The 24,137-nt window shown below is 44.6% G+C and overlaps 2 protein-coding genes and 1 long non-coding RNA gene across 5 annotated transcripts in view; 1 reads left to right on the top strand and 2 right to left on the bottom strand.

Annotated features, from left to right (window-relative positions):
* LOC138372947 (uncharacterized) overlaps positions 1-17,274 on the bottom strand; it is a 312,699-nt gene extending 295,425 nt beyond the window's left edge. Inside the window, exon 1 of the long non-coding RNA XR_011231020.1 lies at positions 17,189-17,274. This is a non-coding gene — a long non-coding RNA (uncharacterized lncRNA). The remainder of the gene's footprint in view (positions 1-17,188) is intronic.
* Positions 1-24,137, bottom strand: part of Fak (protein tyrosine kinase 2 Fak) — a 258,873-nt gene that overhangs the window by 223,558 nt on the left and 11,178 nt on the right. Inside the window, exons 1-2 of one of the 3 annotated variants that reach the window (XM_069338786.1) lie at positions 13,560-13,591; positions 3,811-4,125 (exon numbers count right to left, since the gene is read on the bottom strand). In XM_069338786.1, coding sequence (XP_069194887.1) covers positions 3,811-3,887 — 77 coding nt within the window. In that variant the 5' untranslated portion in view covers positions 3,888-4,125; positions 13,560-13,591. Of the gene's footprint in view, positions 1-3,810; positions 4,126-13,559; positions 13,592-14,682; positions 14,737-24,137 lie in introns of those variants that run through there. The other 2 variants (XM_069338789.1, XM_069338791.1) reach the window with 2 other exon arrangements.
* Positions 20,426-21,142, top strand: LOC138352750 (proteoglycan 4-like). The gene has a single exon (XM_069305341.1). The coding sequence runs from the start codon at positions 20,426-20,428 to the stop codon at positions 21,140-21,142; it is 717 nt and encodes a 238-aa protein (XP_069161442.1).

Here is a 24,137-nt window from a genome sequence, read left to right as displayed (position 1 = left end):
CTCATCTGTTCATAATTCCCCTTTCGGTATGCCAGCCTTTTGATTCCTAGTTCTTTTTGGGGGGAGATAAGTCCTAGCTCTACCAGGTACTCAAAGTTCAATACACTGTGGTCACTCATTCCCAAGGGCGCTTCCATCTTAACTTCCCTTATATCCCATTCATTTAGGGTAAATATCAAATCAAGCATTGCTGGTTCATCTTCTCCTCTCATTCTTGTTGGTTCTTTGGTGTGCTGGCTTAGAAAGTTTCTTGTTGCCACGTCCAGCAGCTTAGCTCTCCATGTTTCTGGTCCTCCATGCGGGTCTCTGTTCTTCCAATCTATCTTCCCATGGTTGAAGTCTCCCATAATTAGTAGTCCAGATCCATTCCTGCTAGCAACAGAAGCTGCTCTTTCTATTATGTTAATGGTGGCCATGTTGTTTCTATCATATTCCTGTCTAGGTCTTCTCTCATTTGGTGGTGGATTATATATGACTGCGACTATAATTTTTTTCCCTCCATTTGTTACAGTACCTGCTGTGTGTGTGTGTGTGTGTGTGTGTGTGTGTGTGTGTGTGTGTGCGTGTGTGTGTGTGTGTGTGTGTGTGTGTGTGTGTGTGTGTGTGTGTGCGTGCGTGTGTGTGTGTGTGTGTGTGTGTGTGTGTGTGTGTGTGTGTGTGTGCGTGTGTGTGTGTGTGTGTGTGTGTGTGTGTGTGTGTGTGTGTGTGTGTGTGTGTGTGTGTGTGTGTGTGTGTGTGTGTGTGTGTCCACATTCCTTCCTCCTATCATAAGCCAACGTCACATATAATTACTTAAGTGCAACCACAAACACAACGTTATATCAAGTGTCAGAACACGAGTACCAGCTAGTTCTCGACGGACGCCTAGGGGGTGAGGGGAGGTGGGGAGAGAGTGTTTGACTGTGAGAGAGTTAGAGAGAGAGGGAGTTAGAGAGAGAGTTAGAGAGAGAGAGAGTTAGAGAGAGAGAGAGTTAGAGAGAGAGAGAGAGAGAGTTAGAGAGAGTGAGAGAGTTAGAGTGAGTTAGAGAGAGAGAGAGTTAGAGAGAGAGAGTGAGAGAGAGAGAGAGAGAGAGAGAGAGAGAGAGAGAGAGAGAGAGAGAGAGAGAGAGAGAGAGAGAGAGAGTTAGAGAGAGTGAGAGAGTTAGAGAGAGTTAGAGAGAGAGAGAGTTAGAGAGAGAGAGAGAGAGAGTTAGAGAGAGAGAGAGAGAGAGTGAGAGAGAGAGAGAGAGAGAGAGAGAGAGAGAGAGAGAGAGAGAGAGAGAGAGAGAGAGAGAGAGAGAGAGAGAGAGAGAGAGAGAGAGAGAGTTAAAGTTAAAGAGAAAGAGAGAGAGAGAGAGAGAGAGAGAGAGAGAGAGAGAGAGAGAGAGAGAGAGAGAGAGAGAGAGTTAGAGAGTTAAAGAGAAAGAGAGAGAGAGAGAGAGAGAGAGAGAGAGAGAGAGAGAGAGAGAGAGAGAGAGAGAGAGAGAGAGAGAGAGAGAGAGAGAGAGAGCGAGAGCGGATACACTTATCAGATGGTTCAACAGGGAGCCAGCTTCCTGTGTAATTCTCACTACAACGCATGCGCGTCACCACCTGCACACGCACGCTCTCTACTCACCAGAGGTTGAGCTCTGGCTCTTTGGCACCGCCTCTCAACTGCCTGCTTGATACCTGCTTGATGGGGTTTTGGGAGTTCTTCTACTCCCCAAGCCTATCTTGACTTGTGAGAGTTTGCTCCACCAGGCTGTTTGGAGCGGCCCGCAGGCCCACATACCCACAACAGCCCGGTTACAACGGAATTTTAAGAAAACAGTCTAGTTTTCTTTTGAAGATATCCATGGTTATTCCGGCAATATTTCTCATGCTCGCTGGGAGGACGTTGAACAACCGTGGACTTCTGATGTTTATACAGTGTTCTCTGATTGTGCCTATGGCACCTCTGCTCTTCACTGGTTCTATTCTGCATTTTCTTCCATATCGTTCACTCCAATACGTTATTTTACTGTGCAGATTTGAGACCTGTCCCTCCAGTATTTTACATGTGTATATTATTTGGTATATCTCTCGTCTGTCTTTGGTATCTGTCAATCAACTGGTGTATAGATTCCTGAGCCTATTGGGCTCAATCATATCCCCATTATAAACTGTGTATGGAGTCAGCCACATCAGTCACATCACTGCCTAATGCTTTCCACTTGTTAACTACTCACTGAAAAAGTTCTTTCTAACATCCCTGTGGCTCATTTGGGTACTCAGTCTCCACCTGTGTCACAATGTTCGTCGTGTTCCGCCTGTGTTAAACTGTTTATTCTTATCTACCCTGATGAAGCAGTTTGTAGCTCGCGCAAACACACAGGGGCCTGACGGCAGAATGGACAGCGCTCGGGATTCGTAGTCGTAAGGGTTCTTTCACACTAATGCCCCTGTTCACCTAGCAGTAAATAGGTACCATGGAGTTAGAAAGCTGTTACGGGTTGTTTCCCGGGGGGAGGGAGGGGGAAACAGTTGATTGATTGATTGACAGTTGAGAGGCGGGCCGAAAGAGCATAGCTCAACCCCCGCAAACACAACTAGGTAAATACAACTAGGTGAATACACACACAGTCACAAAGGGGGAGCCGGTGGCCAAGCGGACAGCACGCTGGACATGTGATCCTGTGGTTCCGGGTTCGATCCCGGGCGCCAGCGAGAAACGATGGGCAGAGTGTCTTTCATTCACCCTATGCCCCTGTTACCTAGAAGTAAGTAGGTACCTGGGAGTTAGTCAGCTGTCACGGGCTGCTTTCTGGGGTGTGTGTATGTGGTGTGGAGATAAAAAAAATAGTAGTAGTAGAAACAGTTGATTGACAGTTGAGAGGCCGGCCGAAAGAGCAGAGTTCAACCCCCGCAAGCACAACTAGGTAAATACACAAGGGGCACACGCACAAGGGGACACAGGTGAAAACTGAGTGCTCAAATGAGCCACAGAGATATTAGAAACAACTTTTTTAGTGTCAGAGTGGTTGACAACTGGAATACATTAGGAAGTGATGTGGTGGAGACTAACTCCATACACAGTTTTAAGTGTAGATATTATAGAGCCCAACTGGCTCAGGAACCTGTAAACCTGTTGATTGACGGTTGAGAGGCGGGACCAAAGAGCCAGAGCTCAATCCCCGCAAGCCCAAATAGGTGAGACACACATGCACGCAGGCATAATATAGGACCCTGGCAAATAGAACGATGGTTTAGGAGCCTAGGAGCCTAAATCAGGACTTCTCAAGGAATTTCACAGAACATCCCTTAGACCAATACAGGAATATGCAGCACATGCATCGGATCCACTCCTTGTGAAGGGCAACAAGATTGGTGCCAGAACTAAGAGGGTTAAGATGTACGGATAGACTACCTACCTTGTGTGGTAGGTAGGACCAATTGAACTAAATCTCACAAGTATGGAGGCTAGAAGACATGGAATATGATGACAACATACAAGATACTAAGGGGGAAATAGATAAGGTGGAGAAGGGTAGCCTCCTGTGACAGAGAGAAAGTAGAAGAAGAGGACGCAGGTGGAAAGAGGAATGAGGAATTAGTGGAAGGAATGTGAGGGGAATACTGGTGCCGTGTACGGGGGCGGTCAACATGCGGATTTCAATGTAAGATAGTTATGGAAGCCACCTCCAGCCACATCTTTAATGCCAGACTCCTTCAAATTACCTCATAATACACCAACTTCAAGGCATGAGGTAGAAGAAGGGTAGGAGTATACGGGGCATGAAGAGGTAGACCCGTAGTGTTAGCTAGTTGCAAGAGGTGTTAGGTAGTTACAAGGTATATGACAACACTAACCTGTCACAGAGGGTGGCGCGGAAGCTGGTAACACTAGAGGCTCTGTAGTAGATAAACCTGGTGTCCTTAACCGCCATCTTGACACACCTCTCGTATACCACTTGTTAAGGTCACTATAGTTAGTGCGAGGGACGCTAGTTAGTGCACGGGACCACTAACCCAACACTTGGATCCAAGTGCCTCCTCCTCAAGCACCACTTAATGAGGTGGTTGATGCCAGTGTGTGTGGTGTGAGTGGCCCGTGAGATCAACATTGTCCGGACGCGTGTAGGGGTCTATCCTCACACCTCACCAACCCAATCCCCCCTCTCTCTGCTGGTATAGACATGCTGGTGTCAGGATCATGACATGAAGCTGAAGTTGTGAAGATGCAGAGATGAAGTTGCGAAGATACAATGATGAAGATGCACTTTAAACCCCTTACAAAGTTCCCCAACACTTCACTAAAACAGGCTTCATACACCCGGTGACACACTTACACTTATATCCACAACACTTTAGATGCGCCACACAAGCTACAATAACCCCACTGTTAAACCACACTTTATATATAACCCAACCTCCTTTTCACTTGTTAAACCAATTTGATGTTTGTCTTGGGGTTATTAAATCACATTATTGTGTGCGAAAATAGACCATTCGTCTCATTTTGTCGAATTATCACACTTGATTACTCGACCAGGAGCAAGTGTACTTAAACCTTCACTTTCAGCAGTATTTAAGGCTTCAGTGTGAGCAGAAAAACTTAACTCTTTGGTTTCAAAATGAACACTTAAAACCTTCAGTTTTAACGTAAAAACCTAAAACCATCAGTTTCAACATGAAAACTTAAACCTTCAGTTTCAACATGAAAACTTAAACCTTCAGTTTCAACATGAAAACTTAAATATTCAGTTTCAATATTAACACTTAAAACCTTCTGTTACAACACGAACACTAAAAACCTTCAGTTTCAACATGAACACTTGAAACCTTAAAACCTTAAACACTTTTTTTTTTTAGAAAACTGTCTAGTTTTCTCTTGAAAATGTCCACGGTTGTTCCGGCAATATTTCTTATGCTCGCTGGGAGGACGTTGAACAACCGCGGACCTCTGATGTTTATACAGTGTTCGCTGATTGTGCCTATGGCACCTCTGCTCTTCACTGGTTCTATTCTGCATTTTCTTCCATATCGTTCACTCCAGTATGTTGTTATTTTACTGTGTAGATTTGGAACCTGGCCATCCAGTATCTTCCATGTGTATATTATTTAGTATGTCTCTCGTCTCCTTTTTACTGAGTACATTTGGAGAGCTTTGAGACGATCCCAATATTCGAGGTGCTTTATCGCGTCTATGCGTGCCGTATATGTTCTTGTATTTCTTTTATTTCAGCAATCTCTCCTGCTCTGGCGGGGGAAGTGAGTACCGAACAGTACTCACGATGGGACAGTACAAGTGATTTCAAGAGTACAACCATTGTGATGGGATCCCTGGATTTGAAAGTTCTCGTAGTCCATCTCATCATTTTTCTGGCTGCCGCAATATTTGTTTGGGTTATGCTCCCTAAATGTTAGGTCGTCGGACTTCATTATTCCCAAATCCTTGACATTCTGTTTTCCTACTATGAGCAGATTCGATTGTGTTTTGAACCCTGTATCATGTTTCAGATCTTCATTTTTGCCGTACCTGAATACCTGGAATTTATCACTGTTAAACATCATGTTATTTTCTGCTGCCCAATCGAAAAATTTGTGAATATCTGCTTGTAGTTTTTCAAAGTCATCAGCAGAGGTAATTTTCATGCTGATTTGTGTCATCTGCAAAGGATGACACAAAGCTGTGACTGGTGTTTTTGTCTATATCTGATATGCGAATAAGGAAAAGCAGTGGTGCAATGACTCTAGCTTGAGGTAAAACGCTTTTAACTGCGCTTGGATTCTATTTTATTTGATTGACTGTTAATCTTTGTGTTCTGTTCGACAGGAAATTGAGTATCCAGCGTCCTACTTTATCAGTTATTCCCATTGACCTTATTTTGTGTGCTATCACTCCATGGTCACATTTGTCGGATGCCTTTGCAAAGTCTTGTGTATACATCTGCATTTTGCTTTTCTACTAGAGCTTCTGTGACTTTGTCATAGTGGTTGAGTAACTGTGACAGACAGGATCTGCCCGCTCTAAATCCATGTTGTCCTGGGTTGTGTAATTCATTATTTTCCATAAAACTAAAAATTTTATTCCTAATTGCTATTTCAAAAACTTTAAAGTGTGATGTTAGTGCAACTGGTCTATATTTTTTTGCCAAGGCTTTTACTCCTCCCTTTGTGCAGAGGAGCTATATCTGCAGATTTAAGTGCTGCTGCTGGTATCCCCCCTGTATCTAGGCTCTTTCTCCATATTATGCTGAGTGCTCGCGCTACTGGAACTTTACATTTATTTATGAATATTGAATTCCACGAGGACATGAGGCCCGTCAGTGTAAACTATATGTTATTGGTCAGGTGTAATAGACAGTTAACCTTGAGACCCGTCTAAGTAAACTATATAACAACACGTTATTAACCACAACAAGTTATTTTACTACTGTTGATTAGTATTTTAAACAAAGTTATTAATTGTTCTGTTCAACCACCATCATTACAACCACCACCACCACCACCATTATCTAGTACCTCCCCCACCATCACACACCTGTGTTTCTTATAACATACACATGTCACCACTTCCGTCTACCCTTGACCCCTGTGACCTCCCTCCCCCCCCTTTCCGGGGGGCGGGGGGAGTAAAGATGGAGAGTGACAGGTGAAGGGAAATTTAGAAATAGGAAATACAGTTAGAGTTATGATACCAGGCGGACTGTCCGCCTTGCTGATACCATGTGTGGGTGTTGGCAGCTAAGCTTTCTCTTGTCAGTGGTGTGAGTGTGTAGTCACCTAATTGTGCTTGCGGGGGATAAGCTCTGGCTCTTTGGTCCCGCCTCTCAACTGTCAATCAACTGGTGTACAGATTCCTGAGCCTACTGGGCTCTATCATATTTACACTTGAAACTGTGTATGGAGTCAGCCTCCACTGTGTGTGGTTCTTCACATGTGTTACAACATATATGGGTGTCTATAGATGAATACTGTGTAGCAGTCATATATACACACTCCCATGCTTCCACACATGTGGTGTTGTTCCACTACCACCCCCCAGCACAGGAACACCCCCCCACCCACCAATACAAGCCCTGGAGGGGTGTTTACCTTATGACTAAGGCGGGATGAAGGAGGGTGGGGGGGGGGAGACCACAACCCTTGAACAAATCGCCTCCTTCACTACCCGACCCCCACCCCACACACACACGCACGCGCGCGCGAGCCCATTAGGCTCAGAAATCTGTACACCAGTTGATTGACAGTTGAGAGCCGGGTCGAAGGAGAAGAGCTCAACCCCTGCAAGCACAACTAGGCGAGTACACAGCTGAGCCACAAACATTTAATAGGAAAGAGATGGTTGAGTTATCTTCAAATATCTGGACCTAAATAAATATTTTGACAGTCCCACATACGAGGTAGTTCTGGACCCTGGAACATACTAGGGAAGATACTCTAAGATACCCTTACTGTGTTCAAGAGAGAACTTGACAAACACCACCAAAAGATACCTGATCAACCAGGCTGTGACTCATACGTCTGGCTGGGAGCAGCCGCGTCCAACAGCCTGGTTGACCAGTCCAGCAACCAGGAGTCTATGCTACACTTCCCAATTTTACACTCTCTGATAATTACGTGGATGGTGAAGTACTAAAGAAACTGTTCATGACATTCGTCAGACCACCATCGGAATATGCAGCCATTGTAATGTGCCCTTTCTGAAGAACATGAATAAACTCGAAAAATTGCTAAGGCATGCAACTAAATGGCTTTCTTAACTGATAAACAAGAGTTTGAAGCAGTGGTTAGAACCCCTAAATATACAAAGGATGCAAGATAGAAAAAATGTGACATGATCACTACATACAAAATACTAGAAACGATAAAATTGAGAATGAGGAATTCTTGAAACCAGCAACTTCAAGACCAAGAGGTCACAGATACAAGGAAAAAACTGCCGGAAAAATGATAAAAGTTATCTTTCAGAGAGTGGTAGACGGTTGGAACAAGTGAGAAGGTGGTGGTGGTGGTGGCGTAAACCGTCAGTAGTTTCAAGGTGAAATATGACAGAGTGCTGGGAAGACGCGACACCACGATGCATCAGGCAGTGATGTGGTGGAGGCTGGCTCCATACACAGTTTCAAGTGTAGATATAAACCCCAGTAGGCTCAGGAACCTGTACACCAGTTGAGAGACGGGACCAAAGAGCCAAAGCTCAACCCCCGCAAGCACAACTAGGTAAGAATTTCTTCCTCTCCCTCTGACTCTCACCCAGACAACAAATTCAATTGCATCCATTATGTCATTTTTCCCAGTAAATGTGGCTGGCCTGGCGGGCCATCCCCGGTGTGAGTGGAGACAGGAAATGTTGCCAGTGTCTTCCTGCACCCTCACTACTGCCACCACCACCCACCACCACCCTCACTACTGCCACCACCACCCACCACCACCCTCACTACTGCCACCACCACCCACCACCACCCTCACTACTGCCACCACCACCCACCACCACCCTCACTACTGCCACCACCACCCACCACCACCCTCACTACTGCCACCACCACCCACCACCACCCTCACTACTGCCACCACCACCCTCACTACTGCCACCACCACCCTCACTACTGCCACCACCACCCACCACCACCCTCACTACTGCCACCACCACCCTCACTACTGCCACCACCACCACCCTCACTACTGCCACCACCACCACCCTCACTACTGCCACCACCACCCACCACCACCCTCACTACTGCCACCACCACCCACCACCACCCTCACTACTGCCACCACCACCCTCACTACTGCCACCACCACCCACCACCACCCTCACTACTGCCACCACCACCCACCACCACCCTCACTACTGCCACCACCACCCTCACTACTGCCACCACCACCCTCACTACTGCCACCACCACCCACCACCACCCTCACTACTGCCACCACCACCCACCACCACCCTCACTACTGCCACCACCACCCTCACTACTGCCACCACCACCCACCACCACCCTCACTACTGCCACCACCACCCACCACCACCCTCACTACTGCCACCACCACCCTCACTACTGCCACCACCACCCACCACCACCCTCACTACTGCCACCACCACCCACCACCACCCTCACTACTGCCACCACCACCCTCACTACTGCCACCACCACCCTCACTACTGCCACCACCACCCACCACCACCCTCACTACTGCCACCACCACCCTCACTACTGCCACCACCACCACCCTCACTACTGCCACCACCACCACCCTCACTACTGCCACCACCACCCACCACCACCCTCACTACTGCCACCACCACCCACCACCACCCTCACTACTGCCACCACCACCCTCACTACTGCCACCACCACCCACCACCACCCTCACTACTGCCACCACCACCCACCACCACCCTCACTACTGCCACCACCACCCACCACCACCCTCACTACTGCCACCACCACCCACCACCACCCTCACTACTGCCACCACCACCCACCACCACCCTCACTACTGCCACCACCACCCTCACTACTGCCACCACCACCCTCACTACTGCCACCACCACCCACCACCACCCTCACTACTGCCACCACCACCCTCACTACTGCCACCACCACCACCCTCACTACTGCCACCACCACCACCCTCACTACTGCCACCACCACCCACCACCACCCTCACTACTGCCACCACCACCCACCACCACCCTCACTACTGCCACCACCACCCTCACTACTGCCACCACCACCCACCACCACCCTCACTACTGCCACCACCACCCTCACTACTGCCACCACCACCCTCACTACTGCCACCACCACCCTCACTACTGCCACCACCACCCTCACTACTGCCACCACCACCCTCACTACTGCCACCACCACCCTCACTACTGCCACCACCACCCTCACTACTGCCACCACCACCCTCACTACTGCCACCACCACCCTCACTACTGCCACCACCACCCTCACTACTGCCACCACCACCCACCACCACCCTCACTACTGCCACCACCACCCACCACCACCCTCACTACTGCCACCACCACCCTCACTACTGCCACCACCACCCACCACCACCCTCACTACTGCCACCACCACCCTCACTACTGCCACCACCACCCACCACCACCCTCACTACTGCCACCACCACCCACCACCACCCTCACTACTGCCACCACCACCCACCACCACCCTCACTACTGCCACCACCACCCTCACTACTACCACCACCACCCTTCACCACCCTCACTACTGCCACCACCACCATTCACCACCCTCACTACTGCCACCACCACCCACCACCACCCTCACTACTGCCACCACCACCCACCACCACCCTCACTACTGCCACCACCACCCACCACCACCCTCACTACTGCCACCACCACCCACCACCACCCTTCACCACCCTCACTACTGCCACCACCACCCACCACCACCCTTCACCACCCTCACTACTGCCACCACCACCCTTCACCACCCTCACTACTGCCACCACCACCCACCACCACCCTCACTACTGCCACCACCACCCTTCACCACCCTCACTACTGCCACCACCACCCACCACCACCCTCACTACTGCCACCACCACCCTCACTACTGCCACCACCACCCACCACCACCCTCACTACTGCAACCACCACCCACCACCACCCTCACTACTGCCACCACCACCCACCACCACCCTCACTACTGCCACCACCACCCTTCACCACCCTCACTACTGCCACCACCACCCTCACTACTGCCACCACCACCCTTCACCACCCTCACTACTGCCACCACCACCCTCACTACTGCCACCACCACCCTTCACCACCCTCACTACTGCCACCACCACCCTCACTACTGCCACCACCACCCTTCACCACCCTCACTACTGCCACCACCACCCTTCACCACCCTCACTACTGCCACCACCACCCTTCACCACCCTCACTACTGCCACCACCACCCTTCACCACCCTCACTACTGCCACCACCACCCTCACTACTGCCACCACCACCCACCACCACCCTCACTACTGCCACCACCACCCTCACTACTGCCACCACCACCCTTCACCACCCTCACTACTACCACCACCACCCTTCACCACCCTCACTACTGCCACCACCACCCACCACCACCCTCACTACTGCCACCACCACCCTTCACCACCCTCACTACTGCCACCACCACCCACCACCACCCTCACTACTGCCACCACCACCCACCACCACCCTCACTACTGCCACCACCACCCTCACTACTGCCACCATCCACCCTCACTACTGCCACCACCACCCTCACTACTACCACCACCACCCTTCACCACCCTCACTACTGCCACCACCACCATTCACCACCCTCACTACTGCCACCACCACCCTTCACCACCCTCACTACTGCCACCACCACCCTTCACCACCCTCACTACTGCCACCACCACCCTTCACCACCCTCACTACTGCCACCACCACCCTTCACCACCCTCACTACTGCCACCACCACCCTTCACCACCCTCACTACTGCCACCACCACCCTTCACCACCCTCACTACTGCCACCACCACCCTCACTACTGCCACCACCACCCTTATTACTGCCACCACCACCCTCCACCACCCTCACTACTGCCACCACCACCCTTCTACCCTAACCTGCCAGAGGACCCACAACAGAAAACGGGACAGTACGTCACTTTCCCCAACCGCTTCCATTTTCTACTACGACAATGTCTGGCCTTATGTAACACACACGTCCGAAAAGCGACGTTCTTTACAAGAGGACGGGTTGTCGCAGCGTTAGGCCCGGCTCGTGGAAACGGTTAGGCTAGGCAGGTTAAGCAAGGCTATACAAGCAGACGAGAAGAATATATTATAATAGTCTAGGATAGACTTAGAGATATGGCAGGGTAGACTAGGCCAAAGCAAACTTCGGGTATCCCGGGTTTACAGTTACAGATAAACACATGTTGGGGAAGAGTATTGCCATGAGCAGGTCCAAGGTTGCCCCCCCCCCCCTTGGGCCCCAGGGAGGGGGGGGGGCGGGGGCCTTGATCACTTGGTGTAAACTTATCCTGGTGAGACTCCTGGCTTCCTATGTACCTTCTTAACTACCAGGTAAACTCCAGCAACTACCAGGTAAACTAGAGTAACTACCAGGTAAACTCTGGCAACTACCAGGTAAACTAGAGTAACTACCAGGTAAACTCTGGCAACTATCAGGTAAACTCTGGTAACTGTCAGGTAAACTAGAGTAACTACCAGGTAAACTCGAGCAACTACAGGGTAAACTCCATCAACTACCAGGTAAACTCTGGTAACTACCAGGTAAACTCTGTCAACTACCAGGTAAACTCTGGCAACTACCAGGTAAACTCTGGCAACTACCAGGTAAACTCTGGCAACTACCAGGTAAACTAGAGTAACTATCAGGTAAACTCTGGTAACTACCAGGTAAACTCTGGTAACTACCAGGTAAACTCTGGTAACTACCAGGTAAACTCTGTCAACTACCAGGTAAACTCTGGCAACTACCAGGTAAACTCTGGCAACTATCAGGTAAACTCTGGCAACTACCAGGTAAACTCTGGCAACTACCAGGTAAACTAGAGTAACTATCAGGTAAACTCTGGTAACTACCAGGTAAACTAGAGTAACTGTCAGGTAAACTCTGGCAAACACCAAGTAAACTCTGGCAACTACCAGGTAAACTCGAGCAACTACCAGGTAAACTCGGGCAACTACAAGGTAAACTGGGGCAACTACCAGGTACACTAGAGTAACAGTAAACTATACTTTACCTGTATACTTAACCCAAAACACCACTATTATACATTACCATTTCTATACAAATTATCCTGGTATATAAACATGCGTATCTATACACATCTCCTTAACCCCCGTGTCTTCATAACACCAATCTCTAAGTTGCTTGCTTTATATAGAAATGAAATTATATATATATATATATATATATATATATATATATATATATATATATATATATATATATATATATATATATATATATATATTTATATATAAATATAATCTCAACATATTTGTTTATATTAACAACGTTTCCTTTTAATGAAACATCAATCCTGTTTTCTGTAACAGTCCCGTTTTCTTTAACAAACGTCATGTTAACCACTAACACCATTTTCTTCAGTAAACGTAATATCACACACACCCATTTTCTGTAACAAAATACAGCTTTCTTTAATAAACGTTGTATTACACCCATTTTCTGTAACGACTTGGATTAAAGAGAGAGAGAGAGAGAGAGAGAGAGAGAGAGAGAGAGAGAGAGAGAGAGAGAGAGAGAGAGAGAGAGAGAGAGAGAGAGAGAGAGAGAAAGAGAGAGAGAAAGAGAGAGAAAGAGAGAGAAAGAGAGAGAGAGAGAGAGAGAGAGAGAGAGAAAGAGAGAGAGAGAGAGAGAGAGAGAGAGAGAGAGAGAGAGAGAGAGAGAGAGAAAGAGAGAGAGAGAGAGAGAGAGAGAGAGAGAGAGAGAGAGAGAGAGAGAGAGAGAGAGAGAGAGAGAGAGAGAGAGAGAGAGAGAGATAACAAACATCACGTGCTGGGAGAGGCAGGAGTAAGAGGTCCCTCCTACACACACACACGCACCGTCCACTCCCGACCACCGCTATGACTAGACTGTCTGTCCCAGCCCCTCCACACCCCTCCCTGCCTCCAGCCCCCTCCACACCCCTCCCTGCCTCCAGCCCCCTCCACACCCCTCCCTGCCTCCAGCCCCCTCCACACCCCTCCCTACCTCCAGCCCCCTCCCTGCCTCCAGCCCCTCCACACCCCTCCCTGCCTCCAGCCCCCTCCACACCCCTCCCTGCCTCCAGCCCCCTCCACACCCCTCCCTGCCTCCAGCCCCCTCCACACCCCTCCCTGCCTCCAGCCCCCTCCACACCCCTCCCTGCCTCCAGCCCCTCCCTGCCTCCAGCCCCTCCACACCCCTCCCTGCCTCCAGCCCCTCCACACCCCTCCCTGCCTCCAGCCCCTCCACCCTTCCCCACACCTTTCCCTGCCTTCAACCCCCAGAGAATGACACACTTTCGAAACACTGACAAATATAATGTGACAATTATTTCTAAGAGAACAAGAGCATTACAGTACTGTTGTGGATACTGCAGTCTTCGCATGGATAATCATCATAAATTATATCATACAGCTCATTGTACATTACTTTCCAAGATTTTCCATAGTGTTCATGTTATTAAACATATCCATAATTAGTAACCCAACCCACACGTACGAGTCCAAAGAACGCGACGCACTTCTTTCTGGAACATTACACACGTCCAACCTCTCGTTTGGTTGAACCCACAACATTTTGCATGCAACCAACTCTGGCATAAAAATTGAGATGGTTCATGGAACTGAAGAAAGACCACAATACTAACACTTAAAGCTTACCAGCTCCGGTGGGTTAGGTGGGGTAGTCTTTATTCCGATGCTTTTGGTTAGGCCAAACCAATGGATTTTTTACAAAGGAGAAGTCAAGAGAAGAGGATGCATGCAAGGGGGCTGCATAATTGCTTCCCCTCCATAGTATTGTGACATTTTCTCTTACATATTATTACGTTCCACGACTTTAAAGAACTGTACACACCCTACAGGAAGTTGTTGACATCCCTGGTCAACTACAGCATAAAAATTAACCAAATTTATTTCAAATTATCGACAATCTTCAACAAAATTCATTTTATAAAAAGATGCAGCAGTGCACTGTACCTACCTTGGCTCACAGCTAAGGAGTCGTCACCGAGAGATTCTCAACCTTCACTCGCGTCTGGAAGACAAAATTACAACAGATTTATACCTTATTTCGGAGACTAACTGTTGCTGCCAGAGGTGGCTAATTTACTGACCTTCCCATACTAATCCTGTGAGCGGTAGTTTACCAAGCAAGTCATAATCATCCTGAGAGCGGAAGCACACAAAAAGATTTACAGAAGGCACAAATGATCTTAATCAAACCTCAGTGGGTATCTTTCCTTTTTCAATTTCATCTAACCTGCACAATTTATAATGACAGCTAGTAACAAACTTTATTTGCTTTGTAATGGACAGGAAGCCTGTGAATATATATATATATATATATATATATATATATATATATATATATATATATATATATATATATATATATATATATATATATATATATATTAGTATATTTTGGTAGCAGTCTTTCCTGTAGACATATTTTATTAAAAAAAAAAATTAAAAAAAATAAGCAATCAACAGCCAATTATTGCACAACTATATTCTACCCACCTCAAGACTCCGCTCCAATATAGAAGCATCAAGAAATATGGACCAATAGGCTTTCTACAAACACTTCTATTCAATATCCATTGTTTCGTGTTCTGTCTTGTGTTGATACTTTTAATACCCTATTAATATCCTCTAATGCCACATCATCCTTCCCACCTCACTCAAATGTAATGCCACATCACCCTTCCCACCTCACTCAAATGTAGATATAAAATCAGGGAAATGCAAGTTCTAATCAGTTGTGTATTTGTGAAGTCTTTGAAAATGTAATAAGTTTTACGAAACGCGCCCGTGTCGCGTCAGACTAGAAATAAAAATGAATTTTGGAGAAGTGATTTTTGATTTACCTCCAACAGTGAAGCATAATGTACGAAAGATTGAGAAAATTCGTGTTAGAATTATTAATCTTACTTTTTCGGTCATATTTAATAAAATATATATATATATATATATATATATATATATATATATATATATATATATATATATATATATATATATATATATATATATATTAAATATGACCGAAAAAGTAAGATTAATAATTCTAACACGAATTTTCTCGATCTTTCTTATGTTTCTTTTCACTGTTGATGGTAATTGAAAAATCAATTCTCCAAAATTCATTTTTATTTCTAGTCTGACGCGACACTTGAGCGCGTTTCGTAAAACTTATTATATTTTCAAAGACTTTAGTTTACACACACACACAACTATAACTGAATAGAGCTTAAACATCTTCGATTTTTTATACCTGCATTTGGGTGAGGTGATATGTTACAACAGTTTTGGATGAGGTGAAAACAAACTTTCAACACAAGCCAGAACACGAAACAATGGGTATTGAAGGTAAGAATGGAAGTAATTGCAGAGGGCCTATTTGCCCATATTTCTTAATGCTTCTATATTGGAGCGGAGTCTTGAAGTGGATAGAATATAGTTGTGCATTAATTGGCTGTTGATTGCTGGTGTTGACTTCTTTATGTGTAGTGCCTCGCAGATGTCAAGCCGCCTGCTATCGCTATATCTATCGATGATTTCTGTGTTGTTTGCTAAGATTTCTCTGGTGATGGTTTGGTTGTGGGAAGAGATTATATGTTCCTTAATGGAGCCCTGTTGCTTATGCATCGTTAAACGCCTGGAAAGAGATGTTGTTGTCTTGCCTATATACTGAGTTTTTTGAGGCTTACAGTCCCCAAGAGGGCATTTGAAGGCATAGACGACGTTGGTCTCTTTTAAAGCGTTCTGCTTTGTGTCTGGAGAGTTTCTCATGAGTAGGCTGGCCGTTTTCTTAGTTTTATAGTAAATCGTCAGTTGTATCTTCTGATTTTTGTCTGTAGGGATAACGTTTCTATTAACAATATCTTTCAGGACCCTTTCCTTCATTTTATGAGCTGTGGAAAAGAAGTTCCTGTAAAATAGTCTAATAGGGGGTATAGGTGTTGTGTTAGGTGTCTCTTCAGAGGTTGCATGGCGTTTCACTTTCCTTCTTATGATGTCTTCAACAAAACCATTGGAGAAGCCGTTGTTGACTAGGACCTGCCTTACCCTACAGAGTTCTTCGTCGACTTGCTTCCATTCTGGGCTGTGGCTGAGAGCACGGTCGACATAAGCGTTAACAACACTCCTCTTGTACCTGTCTGGGCAGTCACTGTTGGCATTTAGGCACATTCCTATGTTTGTTTCCTTAGTGTAGACTGCAGTGTAGAAACCTCCGCTCCTTTCCATGACTGTTACATCTAGAAACTGTTTACAGAAACTGTGAGACTGTTTACAGTCTCCGTGGTGTAGTGGTAAGACACTCGCCTGGCGTTCCGCGAGCGCTATGTCATGGGTTCGTATCCTGGCCGGGGAGGATTTACTGGGCGCAATTCCTTAACTGTAGCCTCTGTTTAACGCAACAGTAAAATGTGTACTTGGATGAAAAAACGATTCTTCACGGCAGGGGATCGTATTCCAGGGACCATAGGATTAAGGACTTGCCCGAAACGCTACGCGTACTAGTGGCTGTACAAGAATGTAACAACTCTTGTATATATCTCAAAAAAAAAAAAAAAAAAAAAAAGGGCAGCTTCCCATCCTTCTCCATCTCGTAAGTGAAACGCAACACAGAATTCTGCTCAAATGCCTCCTTCAGCTCCTGCAGATGTCTGACATCAGGTACCTGTGTAAAAATGTCGTCAACATACCTGCAGTATATGGCCGGTTTCAAGTTCATGTCGACTAAGACTTTTTGCTCGATGGTACCCATGTATTAGTTCGCAAACAGGACACCAAGGGGAGAACCCATGGCGACCCCATCTACTTGCTTATACATGTGCCCATCCGGGCTCAAGAAAAGTGCCTCTTTAGTACAAGCTTGGAGTAGTTTCCTTAGAATGTTTTCTGGTATGTCAAGAGGAGGCCATATAGTGCAGGTATGTTGACGACATTTTTACACAGGTACCTGATGTCAGACATCTTCAGGAGCTGAAGGAGGCATTTGAGCAGATTTCTGTGTTGCGTTTCACTTACGAGATGGAGAAGGATGGGAAGCTGCCCTTTCTAGATGTAACAGTCATGGAAAGGAGCGGAGGTTTCCACACTGCAGTCTACACTAAGGAAACAAACATAGGAATGTGCCTAAATGCCAACAGTGACTGCCCAGACAGGTACAAGAGGAGTGTTGTTAACGCTTATGTTGACCGTGCTCTCAGCCACAGCTCAGAATGGAAGCAAGTCGACGAAGAACTCTGTAGGGTAAGGCAGGTCCTAGTCAACAACGGCTTCTCCAATGGTTTCGTTGAAGACATCATAAGAAGAAAAGTGAAACGCCATGCAACCTCTGAAGAGACAACTAACACAACACCTATACCCCCTATTAGACTATTTTACAGAAACTTCTTTTCCACAGCTCATAAAACGGAGGAAAGGGTCCTGAAAGATATTGTTAATAGAAACGTTATCCCTACAGACAAAAATCAGAAGATACAACTGACGATTTCTATAAAACCAAGAAAACGGCCAGCCTACTCATGAGAAACTCTCCAGACACAAAGCAGAACGCTTTAAAAGAGACCAACGTCGTCTATGCCTTCAAATGCCCTCTTAGGGACTGTACGCCTCAAAAAACTCAGTATATAGGCAAGACAACAACATCTCTTTCCAGACGTTTAACGATGCATAAGCAACAGGGCTCCATTAAGGAACATATAATCTCTTCCCACAACCAAACCATCACCAGAGAAATCTTAGCAAACAACACAGAAATCATCGATAGATACAGCGATAGCAGGCGGCTTGACATCTGCGAGGCACTACACATCAAGAAGTCAACACCAGCAATCAACAGCCAATTAATGCACAACTATATTCTACCCACTTCAAGACTCCGCTCCAATATAGAAGCATCAAGAAATATGGGCAAATAGGCCCTCTGCAATTACTTCCATTCTTACCTTCAATACCCATTGTTTCGTGTTCTGGCTTGTGTTGAAAGTTTGTTTTCACCTCATCCAAAACTGTTGTAACATATCACCTCACCCAAATGCAGGTATAAAAAATCGAAGATGTTTAAGCTCTATTCAGTTATAGTTGTGTGTGTGTGTAAACTAAAGTCTTTGAAAATATAATAAGTTTTACGAAACGTGCTCAAGTGTCGCGTCAGACTAGAAATAAAAATGAATTTTGGAGAATTGATTTTTCAATTACCATCAACAGTGAAAAGAAACATAAGAAAGATCGAGAAAATTTGTGTTAGAATTATTAATCTTACTTTTTCGGTCATATTTAATAATATGTCTACAGGAAAGACTGCTACCAAAATATACTAATATATATATATATATATATATATATATATATATATATATATATATATATATATATATATATATATATATATATATATATATATATATATATATATATACTGTATATATATATATATATATATATATATATATATATATATATATACATATATATATATATATATATGTTTATATATATATATATATATATATATATATATATATATATATATATACACATATATATATATGTTATATTACATATATTATATATATATACAACATATATTATATGTTCATATATATATATATATATATATATATATATATACACACACACACACACCCACACACACACACAGGGGGAATGCATTAGGCAGTGATGTGGTGGAGGCTGACTCCATACACAGTTTCAAATGTAGATATGATAGAGCCCAGTAGGCTCAGGAACCTGTACACCAGTTGACTGACAGTTGAGAGGCGGGACCAAAGAGCCAAAGCTCAACCCCCGCAAGCACAAATAGGTGAGTACACACACACACACACAGACACTTTAGGCTTGTATTGAAGTTCCCCTCACGGTCAACCTACTGACCTTTCCTAGGATGCAACCTACAATGACTACACATTTACTGCTAGGTGAATAGAAGCATTAGGTGAAATGATACATGCTCAACCATTTCCGTCTGGTCTTTAAATGTTATCTGAGATCCCCAATTGTAAGTCAATTATGGAGCCAAGTGCACTTAATGACTATAACAAATTACCTCTGACATTATCACACTTTATTCCCAAACATTTACTGATACTTTTTTTCGAGAACACAAAGCTATACTTCAAGTCTTATGAATATTTTAACCAATGATTAACCGACACTGTATCCAACAACTGAAGTACTTCTTAAATACTACAGCAGAACAAGTACAGTCTCCCACAAATATTACAGCAGTTCAGTCTCCCACAAATATTACAGCAGTTCAGTCTCCCACAAATATTACAGACAGTACAGTCTCCCACAAATATTACAGACAGTTCAGTCTCCCACAAATATTACAGCAGTTCAGTCTCCCACAAATATTACAGACAGTACAGTCTCCCACAAATATTACAGCAGTTCAGTCTCCCACAAATGTTACAGACAATACAGTCTCCCACAAATATTACAGACAATACAGTCTCCCACAAATATTACAGACAGTACAGTCTCCCACAAATATTACAGACAGTTCAGTCTCCCACAAATATTACAGCAGTTCAGTCTCCCACAAATATTACAGACAATACAGTCTCCCACAAATATTACAGACAGTTCAGTCTCCCACAAATATTACAGACAGTTCAAGTACAGTTCAACAAATTTCATGTTAGCTAAGAAATTTCTCAAAAGAATCTAAAAAACATTTAGCACTAATGGTACCCAAGTTCGAGCCACGCTCAAGAACCCGAGTCCGAGCTACTCTCAAGAACCCGAGTCCGAGCTACTCTCAAGAACCCGAGTCCGAGCTACTCTCAAGAACCCGAGTCCGAGCTACTCTCAAGAACCCGAGTCCGAGCCACTCTCAAGAACCCGAGTCCGAGCCATGCTCAAGAACCAGAGTCCGAGCCACGCTCAAGAACCAGAGTCCGAGCCACGCTCAAGAACCAGAGTCCGAGCCACCCTCAAGAACCAGAGTCCGAGCCACCCTCAAGAACCCAAGTCCGAGCCACTCTCAAGAACCAGAGTCCGAGCCATGCTCAAGAACCCGAGTCCGAGCCATGCTCAAGAACCAGAGTCCGAGCCATGCTCAAGAACCAGACTCCGAGCCACCCTCAAGAACCAGAGTCCGAGCCACTCTCAAGAACCAGAGTCCGAGCCATGCTCAAGAACCCGAATCCGAGCCACTCTCAAGAACCCGAGTCCGAGCCATGCTCAAGAACCAGAGTCCGAGCCACCCTCAAGAACCAGAGTCCGAGCCACTCTCAAGAACCAGAGTCCGAGCCACACTCAAGAACCCGAGTCCGAGCCACACTCAAGAACCAGAGTCCAAGCCACACTCAAGAACCCGAGTCCGAGCCACACTCAACAACCCGAGTCCGAGCCACGCTCGAGATCCTGAGTCCGAGCCACGCTCAAGAACCTCCAACTAGCATTACTGTACTTTTAAATAATGTAAGAAAACTCTTACACCTAGAAAGAGAAGCAACATTGCAAATGACAACATATGAAGTCCTTTCAACTGATTGCTATAATAAAATCGCACTTAAATTACTTTATCAAAATGAATTTCAAAACTAAAAAGCCCTTTTAACGTTAAAATTATTACCAAATCAAAATCGGTTGTCAAAACCATAATGAACTTGAGACCTAACTACCACATGGCATTTACCAGGTGAGTACTAGTTGAGTAAAGCATTCCTGCTCAAATTCTTACATGTGCTTAATATACAAATTCTACACACAAAGGTGCCGAAAAAATATTAGGAAGTTTTCTTTTGCGAACAGAGTGGTAGACAGTTGGAAAAAGTGATGTGGTGGTGGAGGCTAAAACCATCGGTAGTTTCAAAGAGTCATATGACAGAGTAGTGGGAAGACAGGACACCACGAGTGTAGCTCTCATCTAGTACGTAAGCTTAAGTATAAATGTATAAAAAAAAAGCCTACCAACAATGCTAACTTTACATTATATATATATATACAAGTATATACAGGAAATAAATATAAAGACCTACTGTACAACCACATGGGAGATATACAGGGCCCAGGCAGACACACCCGTGTGTCACCCGGCCCCAGCCACGTATTAACAAGTTAACACAATGTGTCAACTTTGTGAAAGAGAAAACATGCATTCCCTTGTACATTATATTGTAGAATGTCCCCATACTGACTGATTTTTGCCCTATTGGTCTGAGGTATGCTGAACTCTGTAAATATTATACGAATACTGGAACACGATGATATATTGAACTTGTACCCAAGATTGATCATGTAATGTATCATTATATAATGTATTGTACCTATGCAATATGTAATACATCTGTTATACAATGCATGTACCTATAACCTGAGCTTGTACAAGCATCTTAATCACCTTCAGTGGTTATGTGTTTAATATCATACTAGTTTCTATGGAAGCTATCTTACCCTGTCAGAGTAGGAGAGACATTGGTGTATGTATATATGTACATGTGGATATATGTGGTATATGTGTATATATGTACTGTATATTTGTGTGTATATTCTAATACAGGGTATGTGGAAGCTGGTCAGAATTGCATTTCTCCTTTGTAAATGCACATTGATGACACTATATAAAAAGACACCTCGAACACTGTTTATGCAGGACAGATGTAAATCTGAGTACTTATATTTGTAGGTTAGGTTAGCATTTTAAAAGCACTAAAATCATCTTCTGTGGTTGATTGTTCAATAAATCACTGAACTATAAGTTTAACAAATCTCTCACCCTGTCCATGAAGGACAGAAGAAAATGTATATATGCTGGTTAGCATTGTAAGTGTGTGGCCACGTCTGTGGTAGAAAATAATAATAATAAAACTATACAGGTAAATACACGTTATATATAAATATTTACATTTGTGTTCACCATAGCGAACCATTAAGCTGGTATGATGAGTGCAGATATTAACAGGTGGCCACACTGATTCAGCAGACGAATCTGTTGTTGTTAACCCACAACATGGTGGTTAACAAAAAAGAAGGCCTGGTCGAGGACCGGGCAGCGGGAACGCTAAGCCCCGAAATCATCTCAAGACGATAACCTACTAGAAACCCCCAACCAAAAACTGACTTCGCCTACATGATGAAGGGAGCTTGCAGATCAAAGATCGAACCAAACCCGAGAAAGAACCCACCAGGAAGCACAACAAAAGCAACTGCTTGAAGTCAATTGAGCACCACAGAGTAAACAAGGCAAACACTTGTTGCCACAGGGGGAGAAATCCGAACCATAAATATCCTCAACCACCACCATACAGTGACCTCACACTACTAAGTGTACATAATGCATTATTGTAGCAATAAGCACAGGAAATACTGCTGTTACTGCTGCACGATAACTTAAAGGGCCTGGTGACGTAGTGTATTTTTCAAAATATGAAAAATATTGAAAAATTTGAAACAAATCTCCAGTTATTTGCCATCAGCGTCGTGAAATTTTCTTCGCAATATGTTAAGAAATTATTTTTGACAAATTTGTACAAAATAAATGCATGCGCGACGGGTGGCAACCGGTACTGATAATAACAATAACACCTCCAATTTACTGGCAATTAGGGATAAAGAGATGCAAGCACCTGTCTGACGCACAAAGAAGACAAGTAATAGTAAGGAAGGTCTACAAAGTAGATATGTAGCTGGTTCCACCTGGAGGGCCAGATTTCACACATAATAATGAGTTAGTATGTTATTATGCTGTATTTTATTATACAGTACAGTACTGTATATCATATACAGTAAATACATTGCCCAATGGCAATATTTCTTTATGTCCCTTTGTATGAAAAGCTGACAACCACTTTTTTTTTTCTCTTTTCTTTTTTCTCCTGTTTTAATGTGGATTTCATTGTAACTCCTACATCTTGGAGGATGCATATCCGGCACTAAGCATGAAAAGTTGCAACAAAATTGGTCAACATGTTAATCAGCCACAGGTGGCAGAAATTGTGACTTTTTTGGAGGGCTGATATTTTTACAGATTTCAAACTATTTTCTTTGTATCTTTAGGTTGTATTGATGAATGAGGACCAGATGAAAGCCTTATCACTTATATATGGCCAATAGAGTCAATGCAATATATGTTATCCCTAATTTTTTTTTTTTTTTTGGGGGGGGGAGGAAGGGGGGTTATTTCTTCTTGACTTCATTTCAATCACACATTGATCTGCAACTTTCACATATTTGAGTACGAATGTCAAGCAATGTTTATTAAAACGTACAAGAAAATTCATTAAATAGAACTACCATATTCAGTGTCAATAACTTAACTTCAATTATCTAAAAAAAAAAAAATCAACCGAGACAGCTTAAAAAATTCCGTTTCTGACTGATTCTCACCATTTTTACATATGTGCAAAGTGCTTGGTTCTAAGGTTTCCTCACTCTCATTTACTCATAAACCAT

The sequence above is a fragment of the Procambarus clarkii genome, chromosome 5 (genome assembly GCF_040958095.1).
Source record: "Procambarus clarkii isolate CNS0578487 chromosome 5, FALCON_Pclarkii_2.0, whole genome shotgun sequence".
Lineage (NCBI taxonomy): Eukaryota > Metazoa > Arthropoda > Malacostraca > Decapoda > Cambaridae > Procambarus > Procambarus clarkii.
The sequence above is the reverse complement of the archived record's forward strand: the minus strand, read 5'-3'. Positions and strand labels throughout refer to the sequence as shown.

Bases quoted from the DNA above. Each gene is read 5' to 3' on its own strand.
- LOC138352750 (XM_069305341.1), top strand. From the start codon at position 20,426: ATGGTACCCAAGTTCGAGCCACGCTCAAGAACCCGAGTCCGAGCTACT.